Source organism: Accipiter gentilis, chromosome 1 (genome assembly GCF_929443795.1).
Source record: "Accipiter gentilis chromosome 1, bAccGen1.1, whole genome shotgun sequence".
NCBI classification, from domain to species: Eukaryota; Metazoa; Chordata; class Aves; order Accipitriformes; family Accipitridae; genus Astur; species Astur gentilis.
Genome location: NC_064880.1, coordinates 15,631,234 through 15,648,449, shown reverse-complemented (window position 1 = coordinate 15,648,449; position 17,216 = coordinate 15,631,234). Strand labels below are relative to the sequence as shown.

Sequence of the window (17,216 nt, the reverse complement as noted above, 5' to 3'; positions counted from 1 at the left end):
CCTGTTCTGAACTCAAGGCCTCATCTTTCAGGCCTCAAAGACCTGCTCAATCAGCATATTACAAAAAGTTTTGTCTGCCTCTTGAATTCTCAAATCTATAAGCCTAGCAAGCTGTTTTGGTCTCCAAACAGTAGTAGTACTAATAGTAATAAAAATAATTTATGGGAGAGTGCAGCATTGAAAGGTGCCACAAAATGGTACCTGGATGGTAAGGGGGAGCCAAGCCCTAGCCCTCAGGAGCGGTTCAGGTGAGGTTTCCCTGATGAAGTTGTCATGCAATGAGCAGCAAGCCCACCCTGGCATCAGGATCACTAGGTAATGAGTGTCCCCTGCAGGGTTTGCTAATCCCAGGTTTTCCAGACCACAAGCATGATGCCTAGCCACTTGCAAAGGAGGCATGAGATCCCCAGGAAGCTGCTGGCACTGTCCACCTGTGAGCAGCTCCAAGGGAAGACCATCTAAGACTCACCTTAAAGGCTCAAAAGCCTTGCACATGCACACACGTGAGCACCCACCCCCCACCCCCCACCAGAGAATGACTCTCACCATCTTGCCCCTGGTCAAGAACAATAAAAAAGGCAATTTCCAGACTTTTGTGCTGTTTTTAAGAACCAAAGGCTGGTAATCAAAGTCAAGGAAGCACAATACTTGCAAGAAGCACAGCATCACCAGAATTTGGGGAGCAGGAAGAGAACCAAACCAATGAAGCCCGTCTTTCCCCTCCCCAGCCTCCTGCTACCCCATGAATGAAAAGGGAAGAGAGAAGAGTTGTCAGGTAACATCAACATCAGACGCCACAGGCAGTCATCAGATTTTCTTTCAGCTGCTTACCAGTGTGGCTCCTTTTATGTACCATTAGCACATTGGGCCCAATGCAAACCATGCCACAGACGTCACATTTCAGTTTACCATTCGGAAGCCGGATTCCTCCCTCGCTCGATAGCTCCTGGATCTTTCTGTTATCCGCCATCTCGTTACTCTCAGTGAGGGGCTCTTCCAGGCTGCTTCCTTCATCATGACCCCTGATCTCATCTTCCTGACTCAGGGGCTTCCTGTCACATTCCTCATCACTTTGCATTTCTAGCTTTACTGAATTTGCTGGGAAAAAAAAAAAAATTAATTAAACCCTTGTATTTTCTAAGTTCCCAATGCTAATATCATAATAAATTTCTATTAATTAATATTAAAGCACAGCCTTGAAGCTTAAATGAACACGAGGGCCTCATAGTGATGATGGCACCACAGATTACAACTGCATATTTTTTCAAGGCCTTGTTTGTTTGTTTTTAAAATTCCTAATTTCTGTCTGTCTGTCTTACAGCTTAGAAACTAAGGCACAGCATGATCCAGAGACCTACCAAAAGTTGCAGAGATGCAGCAGGCTTAAGAACTGACCTCCTGCTTCTCACCTTTAAACACAGAAGCTCCCTTCCTTTCAAGGAGCTCAAGTCACAAGAGCAAAGGACTTAGCCACAGCTGCTTCTTCCAGGTCTCTCCTGCCTCGTGCACCAAGACACAGGGCTTCCAAAGACAGGACACTGCACCGCCACAGCTTGCGAAAACAAGAACCCTTCACAAGCAGAATTGTTCAAAACACAGGGACCTAGTGAAGCCAGGCTTGTGGGCTGTGTCAGTAATCTCCAAATCACCCTGCCTGCATGGGCAGGTTTCCTGACAGAGGGGAAATCAATGTCTGGATGAGCCTCCAGTGCTTTTTTGCTACCATATTCTGATTCATGTAAATGGGACACTGCCAAGGCAAACAGGTCTGAGGTGAGACCTATGCTGCTGGCTTATTTATATTTGCAAGTGAAATAAGCACAGTTGAAGATCTTTCATATTTGCCTGGTTAGACTGATGGGCTCACCACTGATTTCTGTGATCCTTGGGTCACACGACAAACCTCCTCGAACTAGCAAAAGCTTGTGGGATCGGCAAATCTTTAAAGAAAATGAATGCATCAGGCTTTTTCATGTAGGGGTGTCAGTGCAAGGGTGTTTTAATCACCAGACACCCCCATTTCAATGCCTCAGTGGTTGGTCGAACCTGCCGAAAGGCCTGTCCCAGAGTCACACTCTCCATCCACACAGCCAGCCAGAAGGCAAGCCCACGTGCCTGCTTCCCTAAGCCTTGATCCTGCTGAGGGGTTTAAAAAGGAGGTGATTCAGCCTTCATATCTAAGCAGTCTTTGACCTCTGTACTAAGGCATTAGCACGAGTGCTGGTAACAGCAGTGGACCTGGAGTGCAAATCTGTGCTCTGAGGCTGGCCGGTGCCTCCAAACCCTGGCCAGGTATGCTCCAGAGCAGCTGCCCAAGGGGCCCCTGTCTGGGAACCCAATGAGAGAGTTAGGAGTAAATGTGTCTGATTGCTGTGAGCCACCACAGTTTCAAACAGCAGGCCTGGAAATGTCAGAAGAACAAACCCTCCTGCTTAGACTTCCTCCTTCATCCTCCTTTCTCCTCCTTCCCCAGAATGTATAGTTAAAGAAAACACAAGGTTCAGAGGCTGATGTTGATGTTGCAACTCTAAATCACTGTTGTTAATCCTAGGCAAAGCATAATGAACAGGGTAAAGGTACTGGGGACCAAACAATGGTAAGACGTTGCTTTTTAATCATAAAATTGTTGAAACACATCTTCCACTATTCATCGAGGTGCTAATGGGAGCTAAGGAATGAAGGTACTACTACAGCAAAGCACATCCAGAGCAAGGACACAGGCAGATCAGATCACAGCAGACTAGTATCAGCACAGGCACTGTCATCAAAATGGCCTGTAACTATGAAATATTTGAGAGCTTCATTTATAGAAGGGAATTGATATTTTTGTTGTCAGAGATGCATTTATTGTTTAAAAAAAGAAACAATGGCACAGACTGAGAGCTTGACCATGACCTGGCCCCAGCCAGTGCCAGTGGGTGGCTGTGCTGGCCTGGGTGCAGGATGGCCATCCCCACCTACACCCAGCGTGGTGGAAGAGCACAGTCCCCCAGGGATGGCGCTCTGCTCCACAGTGCTAACCCTGGTACCAATAGCACACACAGAGAAATACATGGATGACAGCAATGTCTTGCTGGCCTTGAGAAAGACGGCCTAAACTTTATGCAATTGCAAATCATCCCCCAAGGACAAGATATAGCTTTCTTAATAGCTTCTTCTGCGAGGCCACCACCTCCTCAAAAAGGGGAGGGAAGGCAGGCAGAAACAGGCCAACAGGAGGCCATTTGCATGGCAAGCATGAGGGGGCCCGGCCCACCACAGCTGCAAGAGAAGCAATGGGAAGCCATCCAACACTCGTGCGGAGCCCAAGGTACAGTGGGTGGCACAGCCATCGCCAGCCTTGTGACCAGGAGAACACACCCTCAGTGGAAGTGCTGGAAGAGTGGGAGCTCTGCCAGCTTTGTGGGCTGGCAGGGAGAAAGCTGAGGTTTTAGTCCCACCTCCCCGTGGAAAGCACGTGTTTGTGATTTATGGACAGCCCACTTTCAGAGCTAAGGAATAGCAGTTCCCTCTAATAATAGCAGCCTCTGGGGGTATTCAGCAAGTCTGAGAATGAAGCCCAAATAAATGGTTTGCTGTCTTCAGGAGCAGTATTTAATACACTTGGCCACACAAGTAGCTAGGGTACAGCCAGAAATAGTGCCCTGCACTCCTCACCTAAAACCCCGGGTCGCTGCCACAAGCCTGCACGCTCTCCAGACACAGCAATGCACAAAATAACCAAAAAACCCTCACACCAATTGTGTATATGTACTCACAAGAGAGACAGAAAGCCTTGTGTCTCATGTGTCATCTTATGTATATAAATTTTTCTCTCTATTTCTCTGACATGGAATAATAAACACTTGACTGTAATAAGTGCTGAGCACCACAAGTTCCCATTCAAGTCTCTGGACCTTTGCCTGCTCAGCACGTATGAAAGCAAGGCTGCAAGATATTACAAACTGGAAGATCACTTACTTTATCTTGCCCTAGCACTTCTTTCTGCTGAACGATGGCTTTCATGCAACAGGATAAAAAGCACAACAAAACGGAGCGACCTGTTTCCTGAAATGCACCCTCCCCAAACACACAGTGCTCCACAGCTCCTGCAAATGTATCTCACAAAGCTCAAGTAATTCATGTTGCATCTTTCATAATATGCCAGCTATTCTGCAAAGTTGTGCAGGCTGTTTACTCTTCTTATTTCCCTCACCTTCACAACACACAGAGAGCACCGTCATTGCCATTTTCAGAAACCCTCCGCTAGCTCTTGTTGCTGCAGGAAGGTTTCCTTCATCTGGGACTAGCTGCTGGTCTCCAAGGAGGGGTGCACTGGTGCAGCAGGGATGTCTTCAGGTCATTGAAAGGGCTTTGCTAATCAGGTCATCTCCGCTGCCTTACATCATACTAGTGTATATGTTAGGCTTGTGTGGTAGCCTGCATACAAACAGGCGCTTAAATTGCATATAGTTTGTTTTCTCTGTTCACAGCCAGGCTTTGAAACTACAATCATTTTGTGGCATTGTCTTTGTTTTCACCTACAGCCACAACTCAGCATAATGAACTCTGCTGCAAAGGAAAAAAATATTCAAGGGATGTTTATGGCTATCCTGCACCGTACACAAGCCTCCACATCAAATGTCACCCTGGGTTCCCTTGCCTTTCTTGTTCACATGCTTGCTAAAAGTGGCAGTCTTTCTCATTCCTTGGCAAAGCAAAGCATAAATAAGTAAACGGAAAAAAAAAATTAAAGTTTTTGGCACTTTTCCTAAAAATCACAGCAAAAGAGATAGCAGGGATAAACTGTAATCCAGCTCACTGCAAAAGCATGAACTTGAAGTCAAACCATTTCCCTCCAGTTAATACAAGTTCCTTCTACTTTTTCCCAGTCCAGCACAATACCTCATGGGAAAAGAGAGTCAAGCAGCCAACAAAAGCTTCTACCTATGAACACGAAGCTAATGGCACATATTCACCAGACCACACAGCAATGTCTCTTTTTTTTTTTTTTTTTAGAGTACCAACCAGCTGATCCCGAATCACACTTTATCCTGAGTGGCCAAATTGAATACAATTATTGTTAATGTCTCATAAGTGCTAATTAAACTGCATTTCCCTGTTAAACAGCATTTTGGCAAGTTTTCAGTATCAAAATATTTCCTTCACCCACAAATTAGTGTAGCTACAAACCAGAAGTTGGAAGATCCACCTAAGAAAAAATATTTCTAGTACTTCATCCTCTGACATGGAAATTTGTTTCCTCCAAAAGTGAGATCTGCGGGAAAAAACCCTTCCTGTCTTGCTGAGAGATTTGATCCCCAGGTGGGATGTAAATTAAAGCACTGGCCTTCTTTTTCTTAAGCAAGCAAGCTAGAGTGCAATTCCCACTACAGAACAAAAAATCCTTCTGTCCAACACAACAGGATTGTGCCCCTCTGTCTCCTCCACTGTCTGCTGTCCTAGGTCATTGCTTATTTTATCTGTGGCCTTGGAAAACCAGGCTGGCCACTGTCACCAAGGGTTTGTGGTCTTCAGCTAGAGGTTAGCCTTTCCTGGCAGCAGCCATGCACCACCAGCCTCTTCCTGCTGCCCCCAGAGCAGCAGAAAAAGCATGCCTAAACCCTCAAGCCCTCCCCGTGCCTCTTCCCCTATCCCTCTTCTCTCACCAGCAGGAAACGAAGCTTTGGCCCAGCTTCAGATACTCATCCTTGAGGAGGCAAAATTAAAATCTGCCGCCCCGGAAGAGCCTTGGGGTAGCTCTGTGGGTGAACACAGCGAAGGACATCAGCAGCTAATGCAGACACAAGGTGTTCTCTGACCAAACTTGTCTGATAATGGGGGGCAGGTGGTGCATTAGCTCTCCCAGGGTCTGCTGCAGATCCCTTGTCCAGAACACAATATAATGCAATATTCAAAGCCTGGATAATATGTCGGTCTTTACCCCAGAATGCAAATAAATTAAGAAATTGTTACTTCCCTACGAGACCGAGCTCTAAATACCACAGCACAGTGACAGGCAGCTACAGCACAACCTTCTGCATACCGTCTTGTCAATGGTCAGTGACACCATCTATTTTAATCATGAACTTCTCCTAGGCAGTGGATTAATGACATTGCTAATTGGCAGCTAAAGACAAATAGAAAATGACCCAGCTTCTTGCATGTTTTGAACCAGGGTACGTAGTTCTTACACATCGCAAGACTCAGATGCAGAGTGTTTCTATACTATTAAATGCACTGTCTCTATACTGTTAAAAGCACTCAGTAATGGTGAGTGGAATACAGTTAATTTTAAGAGCTGGAGTGTCAAACAGATAAATGTTTTGTAAAATTAAAATTAAGGGGGGGAGGGGGCAGAACTCTTCCGTCTTGACAGATTTTGAAAATTCAAGGTAAGGAATGCCCAAAGCTGGAAACAATGAGTCCTGACTCTTGTTCAGTCTAAGAGCACTCTGGTAGCAAAAAGGATTCTTAAAGAGGCTGTTTACACCACTCCAGAAGTGTAGTGAGACTTTAATGCGTGTTTAAACATACTTTCCTCCTGGAAGAGTATAAAGGGGTCTTAGTGAAAAGAAAACTTGCCTTTGAGTTTCTTATTGCTGGTAGAATTTGGCTCTTAATTAACAAGGCTTTTCGAGTCCATTTTGGCTTAATTTTGAGCTATTAAATGTGTAAACAAGGGAGCACTGACAAATCTTCCCTCTTTAAAAAGGCACCCATACAAAGGGTGAGAATGCCAGCTGAGCAGCAGCAGAACCAGGCAAGGAATTTGCTCTGTTGTCGCCTCATAGTCACAAAGTACTTGGCAAACAGGTTGACATTAAAAAGCAAGTTAGCTGGAAATTATATTTAGTTCCTGAGAAACAAACAGGCCTCCCCTTCTCCTCATGTTGCGCAGGTATTGCTCCAAAGCTGCATAGGTGTGATGCTGAGGAATAAGGAGAATCAGGTCTGCTCGAGGCATTGACAGCACATCTGCTGCGTTGGGGTTGATAACCGTGATCTTCAGGAGAGAGGAAGATGTCTCTTAAATGACACCTGCGGGCAACACTGTCCTAACAACACTGTAATGGAAAACATTTCAGTTGGGGGTTAGAAAGGTGTATTTTAAGGGACCAAGTTCTGCTTTCACAGTAGATTGAGTCTTTCTGGAGGCTTAGAGAGAAGTGAAGCTGGGTCTGGATGGAACAAATGAGGGTGAATGTCACCTGCAAAGAAAGGGGAATTACCTAACTCCTTTCTCCAGTCAAGCGACAAAAGCCCAAACAAGGCCTCTTACATTACACGTGGACATCCCCGATGCTGGGTGTCAAATTTGTTTATCACAACATGCCAAAGATTTAGCTTTTGGCCACTGAGTAAGTGGGAATCTTAGATGGTGACACCATGTTGTCACAGTGACTTCAGCAGGGTTATGTCCATTCATAACAGTTAAATCAAAGAAATATTTCATAACTAGTATAAAGAAGAAGGAGGGAAAGGATTTTTAGAAGCTTAGTGCAGAGTCCTTTTCTGCATGCTACAAATGGGATTCTTCAAGCCCACATGGAGGTAGTTAATACGCCAGAAATTCAGTGAGATATGATCAGCTTATTTAGGCATCCTTAGAAATTTTTAGTTTTCACATTGAAGAATCTCAGTTTAAGCCTGCTACCTCTGAAGTCAATTTAAACTCTCACTAAATGCAACAGAGTACTTATTTCATATCTTCTGGAGGTGGTGTGTGCAGTAAGTGTAGACTAACAGGTCTGTTACACCCAAGTTTAGTTTAAATTAGGATGTAGTTGCATAGCTAAGCCAAGCTTCAGTCAGGTTTTAGCTGACACAAACTATGGCTGCCATCTTCTTGTTCCCCACCCCTTCTATCTTTTATACTGGCACCAGTGCTCATGGAACGGGGTGGTAAACCAATCGGGTTGAAAAACGAACCTTCCTGAAAAAAATCAGCCATTTTCAGCTGGATCAGGCCCCTGATCAGGCATACTGTGCCATCACAAGAACCAGCTTTGGCTAATGTGAAGCAGCACCCTGGATGTCACTGCATGCTTTCAATAGCAATGGTTTTTAAATACCAGGCAGCTTCTCGCAACCCAGCTGTCCATGGCCAGACACAAGGAATGAAGACTACAGCAGTGAAACCTGTGGAACAACTTTTATGCTCAAATGGTTATAAAAGCTTATACAAATATTAAACTGAAAAGACCAGAGTTACAGTTGGACGGGCTCCGATTTAAGCACACAGCATCCCTGCAAGTGCAGCATTAAGACCTGAAATTTCTTTTCTACCACAGGACCAAATTCTGATGCTTTCAATGATTTTTGAGTCGCATTCAGTGAGAACGCTGCTGAAGTCCAAAGGCTGAGACACTAAGTAATGTGTACCTTGATATAAGTAAGGATGGCAGTATCTAGACCAGAATTTGCCCCAGATGCCCAGCCTTTAGGCATGACTGTTTGCTCACCACAAGTCACCCATGCTGCATACCTCGATCTGGCAAGAGTAAGAACTCCTAATTGAATATATATGATTGCTCAGTGTCGCAAGATTCCTCTCCAGAAGGACCTCAGGCCAAATTTCACCCACAAATGCATCTATGCAGCTTGTACTTACACAAGTGAGAGTCATGTATTCATAACCCAGGGTAGGAAAAGTACTCCTGGTGACCCATCCTCCCCCTCCTTTTGTGCCTATACTTACAAAGTAATTACGGTGCAACACGTATTGTGCTTAATGTAATACAAGGTTTCTGCCAATTCCCTACAAGTGCAAGGAAGAGATTCCTCACCCCCATGGCCACCCATCCATTCGCAATGTCAGAACCTGGCCGCTATGAAGGACAAGTGGAATGCAGAGGTACTTGGCTCCTAGCTGCTGTCTCCTCTTCTGTTGCTCGAGCTAAGTCAGTTATTAGGCTTGGACTCATGGATTTTTCCCTAAGGTCAAATCAGGAGCAATTGCTGGATACCTGTTTATTCGTTCTGCTACTTTTTGGGCTGTTTTGATGGGGTCAGAGATAGTAGGATTCTTCTTTTTCCTCTCCATTTTCTGTTGCATGAAATGTGCTTTTCTGGGCAAATGTCATCTAGCAAACTTTCTGCCTTTATCCCACACCTGGTCAGCCCTTGTGTTCCCCTGCTCTCTCCTGCCACATACCATAATCACTAAGACTTTCTGCCTTTGTCTTAATGACTTCACGCTTGTTACAGATGGGCAGGTGATGGAGCTGGGGCGGGGGGGCTGTAGTGCATAGCAGGTGTTCTCCAGGGCCCCTTTTCATTGTAAACTTTTATTTCACAGTTACCATGAGCTACAGGAGACAGGGTTCGGTGATGTGGGTGGTCTTTCACAGCCCTTTTCCTTGCCAATCTAAAGCAAGTCTCTTACTGTCTGCAACGTACATTAAATACTGCCAGTCTCCTCTCCTACCACAGCTCTTTTTTACTTCAGTAGAGTTATTTCTGATGCACACTGGAAAGCAGAGAGAGGAGGGAGAAATAAAATCAGGTTCAGTCCTGCAGTGAAACGCTCTGTCTCTCTAAACATTAAACCATGAACACCTTTTTATTTTTAAAGGCCGGTTCAAATTCTAAGAAGGGAGCAGAAGAAACTCATTGAGCAATGACCCAACATTCACCTCTAAGTGGATTTTCTAAGAGGCTGCTAAGAGCTCTATATGGTACCCAAAACTAGAAGTTTGTAATGGAAAATGCTGACAAACTACAGCTATATATGGATCATCTCTTATAAACAAAAATAAAGTGATTTATAACATCCATTTAAAGTGACCAAAACCTCATTGCTCACTCATTGTCATCTCTGCTTCTTAAAAAGTGCATGACTTCCTAAAATGCTTTCCAATGTATGCAAAGAGTAGTAATTATAACAGTAATGATTATCTCATTTACAAGGAACTTTCCATTAGGGATCTGCACTATATTTGAAAACACACCTGAAAAAGTTGTTTGAAGCCAATGGAATGACTTCTCTCGGTCTGGACCACGTACTTTGCTTCATTTTCTGGCATTTTTACCACTACAGACGTTATTTTAAATAAGTGAAAGGCTTTCATTACAAAGTTACGCCTTTGAATCATTAACAGCTTTCAGGAAAAAATTTATTTGTTTTTAATTATATAAACTCTAAATCATCTTAACGTAACCTGAGCTAGCCATGTCCTCCTCCTCTAAAGGAGGCACCTCCCCTGGCTCATCAACCCATGGAAAATTATAGGATAAGCACCTGCCACAAAAAATATTTTCTGTCTTTATCACTACATTGTAAAAAGGAGATTAACAACAAAACCCATTTCATTTCTTTATTTGAGTCAAAGCCTTGTCTGCACCCTTGGAGGCAGGTGGCTGATAGAAAGCAATGGGCAGATCCCCAGGTACAGCACCATTTGCAGCCCTGGATCACTGCAAACATCTGAGCATAGGGACTTCTCACTGTGCACTTCACAGTCATTGCTGTGTTGGACTCCACCATGATTAAAAGAAAAAAAAAAAAAGGGGGGGGGGGGGGAGGGGGGAAACAGTTTTGCCTAACCATGGTATGACTGCATGAATTTGAAGGAAAACTCTTAAAAGCCAGTATTTTTGTAAATGCCGAGTTCTGTCAGCATAGTGCTGCTTTGAGACATGTATTTTTACTTGATACTGCTGAAAAAGTACATTTCCCTTACTTTTTTTTCTTTACTGATTTCAGATGGCCAATGGGGACCAGGATTTGGGGATTTGGGATCTAGAGACACCCACTCACAGTTCAGAGACCCCAGCAGTATTGAATTCAGCACATTAAGGCAGGACTTAGAGCACAGAAGTTCACCTACATCTCTAAAGATGCACGTGAAAGGTCTACTCCAAGAACCAGACACTGACAGTATGTTATAAGGATGGCAGAGTCTGGGTTTAGTCCCTTAGCCTTTCCAGATTTAAAGGACAGAAGAGTTTATAATCATTTTCCACTTTCATAAGTCACTTCAAGAATCTAAATCTGTTTAAGCCCCAAATTTAATATACTAAAAATGGGGGGAGGGTATCTCTGTTGCCTCCTTCCCACAACTTAAAACAAACAAGCTATTAAAGCCGCAAGATATTTAAATGACTATTCATTCTGATTTTTTTTTAAAGCAGTGTTAGGCTTTCACCTGTATCATTATTATGTAGGCAGTGACAGATGGCAATGGAAAAATATAAAATAACTCTTAGAGTATTAACTTTTTTTCAGTACCGTATGTGTCAGATTCTTTAGCATAAATAAATGGCATTACACAGTCTCATTAAATCTATACATCTGTGTAGTAACTTGCAATTTATGGATATTTTCTGACACAATGTTCAAACCAACAGGTTGAGCTCACATGTTTCTTTTCTCACCATGCCATCTCCAAGTCACCAGAAAAGCAAACAAAAGCAAAACCCTACAGTAAATATTCCTGAAAAATTCTGTAAGATTTGCTGTTCATCATCTACACATATTTAAGGGTACGAGAAGGGAAGAGAGTGGTGGGATCATGGAAGAAAGGGACTGGAGGGAGTTGGCAAGTAAAACAGATAATTAGGTACCTAAAAATTTACATATCTAACAAGTAATGAATGTTTTCTCAAGTTAGATTAAAACAATTAAGAATGAGGCCACAGACACACATTTTGTCATATCAACCACTTAAACACCAAAAGCACCCACCACAGTTTCACCACAGTACCCAAGAGCACTGAGCAGATATCCCCATCAACTGCTCAAACAAGAACGGATGAGGGACTGCAGGACTGAACCCCAGGCTGAAACATCTGCTGAGGAGGTCATACAATGCACCGCCACCAAACAAGCTGAAAGATACTGCAAGGGGCTTTGAGCACTGCTCGGTGTTATTCCAAAAGGTCAAGAAGATGGAGACTTAACAGATTCATAGACTGAAGCATCTTATCAGATGGGGATCTTCCCAGAAGTATCAGAAGTATCTTCCCCAGCAGATACATGCAGCCCTCTCCCGAACATGTTCCATAAACTCAGCTACTCCATGGAAATCGCACGTTCAACCACCACGTACAGCCATGCACACAGCCTCAATGATGGACAGCAGAACTATTTCATTTCTTTGTCTTTGGTTTGCTGTAAAGCAGCGTGTCTCCTTTGTTTTATTAAGGGGCTGAGGCTGGGCAGCATCAAGGAAGGTCCTTGATGCCTTGTTCTAGCTTCTGCAGCCCAGGTTACCCAGGGAGAGTGGGGACACGGCTCCTCCTGGGGCACAGGGCCCTGAGGAAGGCAGGATGTGAGGAGAGGGCTGGCTTGCACACTTGTACAACAAACCTACTCCTGGGAGGACTCCCAGGCCCACCTTCATTCATCCTTGAGCAGCAGTAGGGCAACTGCGGGGACCTCGTAGCTGCTACAGTATGTCACAGTTAGAGTCTCTTTTTAGGCCACAAGTCATCTTTGGGAGCCCTCCCTTTAACACAACAGCCCACTGGTCCAGGCTGGTGGAATGGGATGCGACACCACTCACTGTTACTAAACATTCATGAAAGACATCACCAAGAGACAAAAATCCATAAACATAGCTGCAGCCAAAGAACAAGTGCCTGCCACAGAGTGCAGCAGCCCTGCAACTACATTCCCGACTCCTGTGTTTCAAAAGGTACCTTCTTTTTCAACTCCTGTGATAGTACCTTTGGAGATGTTGGAGCTCTTTGGAGAACAGGTCTGCAGAGCTGTTAATACCTCCAAAATATCACAGACTATCAAGAAAGACTCCTGCCTGAACATCAAGTCACATCCTACAGAAAAACTCAAAACTCAAACTCATGTACACGACACATTCCCATTGGAAAGCTTAAATTTGGCATTAGCAGCAACTTCCGCACATCACCCTTTTGTCTCCTTGGGTAAAGGATCTGTTGGGAGCTATTTACGTACTGGCTCTTTTCCTCTAGGAGGAGCTGGTATCTCTGCCTAAAATTAAGATTGCTTGACACTTCCTACGATGAGGCCCTGTTTTTTACTTGCTTATCACTTTGCCAAAAACAATTTAGGCTGAAATTTATAGGCAATATTTTAAATTTTTTGTGTGAAACTGCAAATCAAAACTGGCTCTGACAAAGAGGTCGGAGAAACCACCACTGGTTCTTAGCATTCAAAGTAAGGTGATCCATGACAGGCCAAACTTGTGAAGCCTAATTTTCTATGGATTTATACCCGTGGTCTCTTTCAAGCCCTCTTTTCTTGCAGTAATCCCAACTGGGGTTCCTGCTGCCAAACAGAATGAGTGACATCAGAGTTCCACTTGCATTCCCCCTCACTAACAAGGGCCAGCAATCCCAAGAGACCCTCTGACCATGCCCCAGATTTCATCTTATGGGTACACTTATTCTATTGTGTTGGTTCAAGAAAAGTGAGACCCAGAGACACAGAACATCACTGACATGCCTTACTTTTTTTTTGGAGGAGGATGATGTGCATTTAAAAATCATTACTCACTGCAATGAAAAGAAGAATAAAAAAAAGAAAAAAATAAATAATTTGGCATCCTAAGAACCTCACTAAAGCTCTTTAAAGTGCATAATTCCATCACCGTACTGTACATAGCACACAATCTCTGAGGGGTAATTATCCATGGATTGGAAGCCAGTGTGAATATACACACAGTCAGTCAATATGATGTTGTGCTTGCTGCTGCTGCCTTTTTTTTTTCTTTTTCTCCTTTTTTTTTTTTTTTTTTAAAATCAATTTTAATTGTTGTGGATCTATTTCTGCTAATAAAAGAGAGTGAACCGATTCTGGTCGGATAGATTTCTGGATACGGAAAATGAGTGAGCAAAACATGTGAGAGTACTTACTGTATTACCAGAAATATTTATAAATGGCTCTTCCCTCCCTCAGCTGGCAGAATATCAAAACACTGTGGAAGCAGCACAGATGACTTCTGAAGGGATGGAGAAAGAAAAAGTCCACTCCATCATCAACCTGGGAAAGCAATGCCACAGAACTCCAGCAGAAGCCCAGGCTGGAACTGCTCTAACAGCAACATCTCCCCTCTTGTCAAAGGGTTAACACTATTCTGAGTGCAAACTGTATTAGAAAGGATCACAAATGAGCCTCTACAGGGAATATATAATGTGTCCACTGGTTTATAACACCATATGAACTGCACACCCAAGGTTTTTTGCAATTCAGATGTGATTCCTGGGACTGTCAGTCATTCCAGCTGAGGACAATCATGTGCTCTGAAGGCTTGATGCCTACATACACCAAGACCAACCTAGACTCTTCAGGCTTGAGAGCAGTGCAGCCTTCTCTATGAAACACAGCACTATCACAGTGCAGTAGGTGTATTTATATCAGCAAAATAAAAATGTGGAGACAAGCACATTTTCAAGAGGCACACGGAAAATCATCCATATCCTTGTGTGAGAACTTGGCTGAGAAAGAAAGGACTTTGGACCACAAGCTCCTGCAAACAGGGTTTCTGCAGAGGTACACACACACAGAGCTATACCAGGATGCAGATTCCTGGTGCGGACACGTGCTTTTGCATAACTCATACCTGCACACAGACTAATGAGGCTTTCTAGAATTGGATTAACCAAATACATACTCTGAACTTCGTCTAACGTCATTATTTGTTTCCATGTATCCCACTTGTGTTAATGCAAAGGCATACAGGCCAGCTGTGGACTGCAGGTTCACCTGGGGAGAGACGAGCACCCAGTTGGCTGGGCTGCAAAAGCCTACTGTTCGTTCCCATCGGTGAAGAACTACAATAAGGTGCACCAATTCCCAAGTTAGCTTGTTCATGTGAAAATGCCTGGGGGTCTTGATTCAGTGCAATACTTGAGCAATCACTGATCTTTAACATTAAAGTCAACAGGACTTCGGTACATACATCATAGGTAATTATATGAATTCATCATTGGGCTGAGCAAGCATGTTCCAGCTCACAAAAGCAATGAAAGGACAACATGCAGGAAGAACGAAAAGCCTTCAGGAAAGGATTAGTAGTGTCACAAGTTAAACATCTCCTCCCTGATGACATGCAGGATCGGGTCAACTGTGCAGACAAGTGAGAATGCTATAGCATGAAGCTAGAAATGGTAAAAGCCTGCTCAAACTACTGCCTGTAGTAGCATTTCAGATAACAAACAGAATACTAATGTACAATAAACAATAGTTTAATAGCTCTCCTATATAGGAGAGGTAGAGATTTTTCAGTGTTTAACTGCACATCATTTCTATTCCAGATCTCCTACTTGGCTGTTTTAACTTAGCTAGCAGATTTAAGTGTAAGAAATAACAATAAACTTCCCTCTGTAATCAACCTCTGAAACCCTTCAATTCTTGCTTCACGGTTCTAAAAATCATAACCTAGGAGGGCTATAACCTAATAGCCATATGCTGTCATTAACAATCTACTGAATTACAAATAATGTAGGACCTGAGCGACAACTCCGCCCCACTATTTTAAAAATAGATAACAGGGGTTTGGTGACAATACGAACACATTTCAGTTATATAGTACTAAGTAACTTAACACTAGTTATAACCAATATTGGTCTTTTAAAAAAATACAATTAAAAAAAGCATTATTTAAAAAATCATCTTAATCCGCAGTAAATATCCAAGTTCCTGAGATGATTATGTCTTCTCATAAGTATAAGAAATAGCAAGAATTTACAGTAGGTCATTTGGATACTCTCACTCACAGCAAGCAGAAAGTAGTTCAACACCTGCTGAAATAATTGCCAAGCAAGGAAAAGATAAAGATATAAAACAAATTTATTGGCTGTCTAGCAGACTTTACATTCAATTTTCTCTTGTCACATTCTCATCAAGTGTATGTACCCACACAATTCTAGTTGCAAAGGTTACGATCAGAACTGTGTCAGATTCAACTACCCAGCTGCCAAATTTGATCTGAAGGGTTCACGAAGGTAGTATGCATACTCCCAGGTAGGACATATAATTTTATATATCACATGTGATGCTTCATTTATCTGCTTTCATGTGCATAGTGGATCCATTGATTTCCTTTAATGTTCCCGAACATTCATAAGCACCATTATTCATGCATATATGCTCAACAGTCTTTGCAGAAAGTGACTTGTTCATATAAGCAATGCCTCGTTACTACTCTGTTGTCAGGTTTCTGGCCCAGGGGTTTGGGATCATTGTCTTCCTTAAAGATATCATCAACAGGGGATTCTCACTCTAGGGTAAGAATAAAGCATCTACCATTAGGCAGAGTCTGAGATACTTAAAGCTTGGAGATTTATTTTAGGCAGCTGCACCCCGGCACACATGGAGATGAAATATTCCAGTCTCCAACTTTCAGTTCTGGTGGGAGACATAAGGAAAATGGAGTTTTTGCAGTGACTACTGAAGACAAAAAGAAAGAAATAATCATATGGGTCAAACAAACAGAAATGTTTCATTTGCTATGAAAATAATTTGAGTTGACTTGAGACGTTTATTTGAGCAAAAAGAAAATAAAACATTTCTGAAGTTGTATAACCTCCCCCTTTCAAGTGCTGGCCTGTTTGAACTGAAATACATAATTTTGAAGCAAACATGGAAATGTTTTCTACTTTCAAACATCAAAAGCCATTTCAATGTTGCTGAAGTGTTTTCTCCCCCAATATTTTCATATAACTTGACTCAAATTTCATTCTGGTCCTGCTCACAAGCTGCCTTTTCCAACAAATTTATTACTTGTCATTTCCACCTAGTGGTTTCCACAGCAAGCTCGTTCCCAAGCAGGCTGTAAGGATGCAAACCAGTCTTGAGCTAGGTCTTCTGCATCAGGAACTAAGGAAGCACTGAATTCATTTAAATCAAGGGAGTTCTGAAACAGGCATTGTTTATAACTAAATAAAGTAAAAAAAATTTCAAAATAAAAAAGCAAATATTTGAAACCTCTATATGTCCTTAACTGCATGACGGCATAGTTACATAATATTTTGGAGAGTGAAACAGCTGTGAAACAGCTGTGCCTCCTATCCCTTTCTTCAGCACAGATGGTCAATTCAGAAGCCTTCACTACGTTCCTGGCTGCCCAGCCATGAGAGGGATATTGCAACTCTGCTGTAACTACACCTCCATGGGTCCTGACGCCATACCCTCTGCTGTGTCTGGAATTGATCCAGCTGAAAAATAACCTGAGGTGAATAGGGGGTGCTGATAGAAGCATGAAGCTGGGAATAAATTGAAAGGGGGAATAGTGGCTGCGTATGCCTGAGTA

The 17,216-nt window shown here is 43.0% G+C and overlaps 1 protein-coding gene across 8 annotated transcripts in view; it reads right to left on the bottom strand.

Moving 5' to 3' along the window:
• The window catches only part of IKZF2 (IKAROS family zinc finger 2), a 121,440-nt gene that overhangs the window by 57,529 nt on the left and 46,695 nt on the right, over nt 1–17,216 (bottom strand). For all 8 annotated transcript variants that reach the window (XM_049800622.1, XM_049800613.1, XM_049800640.1 and 5 more), the window contains one exon: nt 832–1,098. In XM_049800622.1, coding sequence (XP_049656579.1) covers nt 832–1,098 — 267 coding nt within the window. The remainder of the gene's footprint in view (nt 1–831; nt 1,099–17,216) is intronic.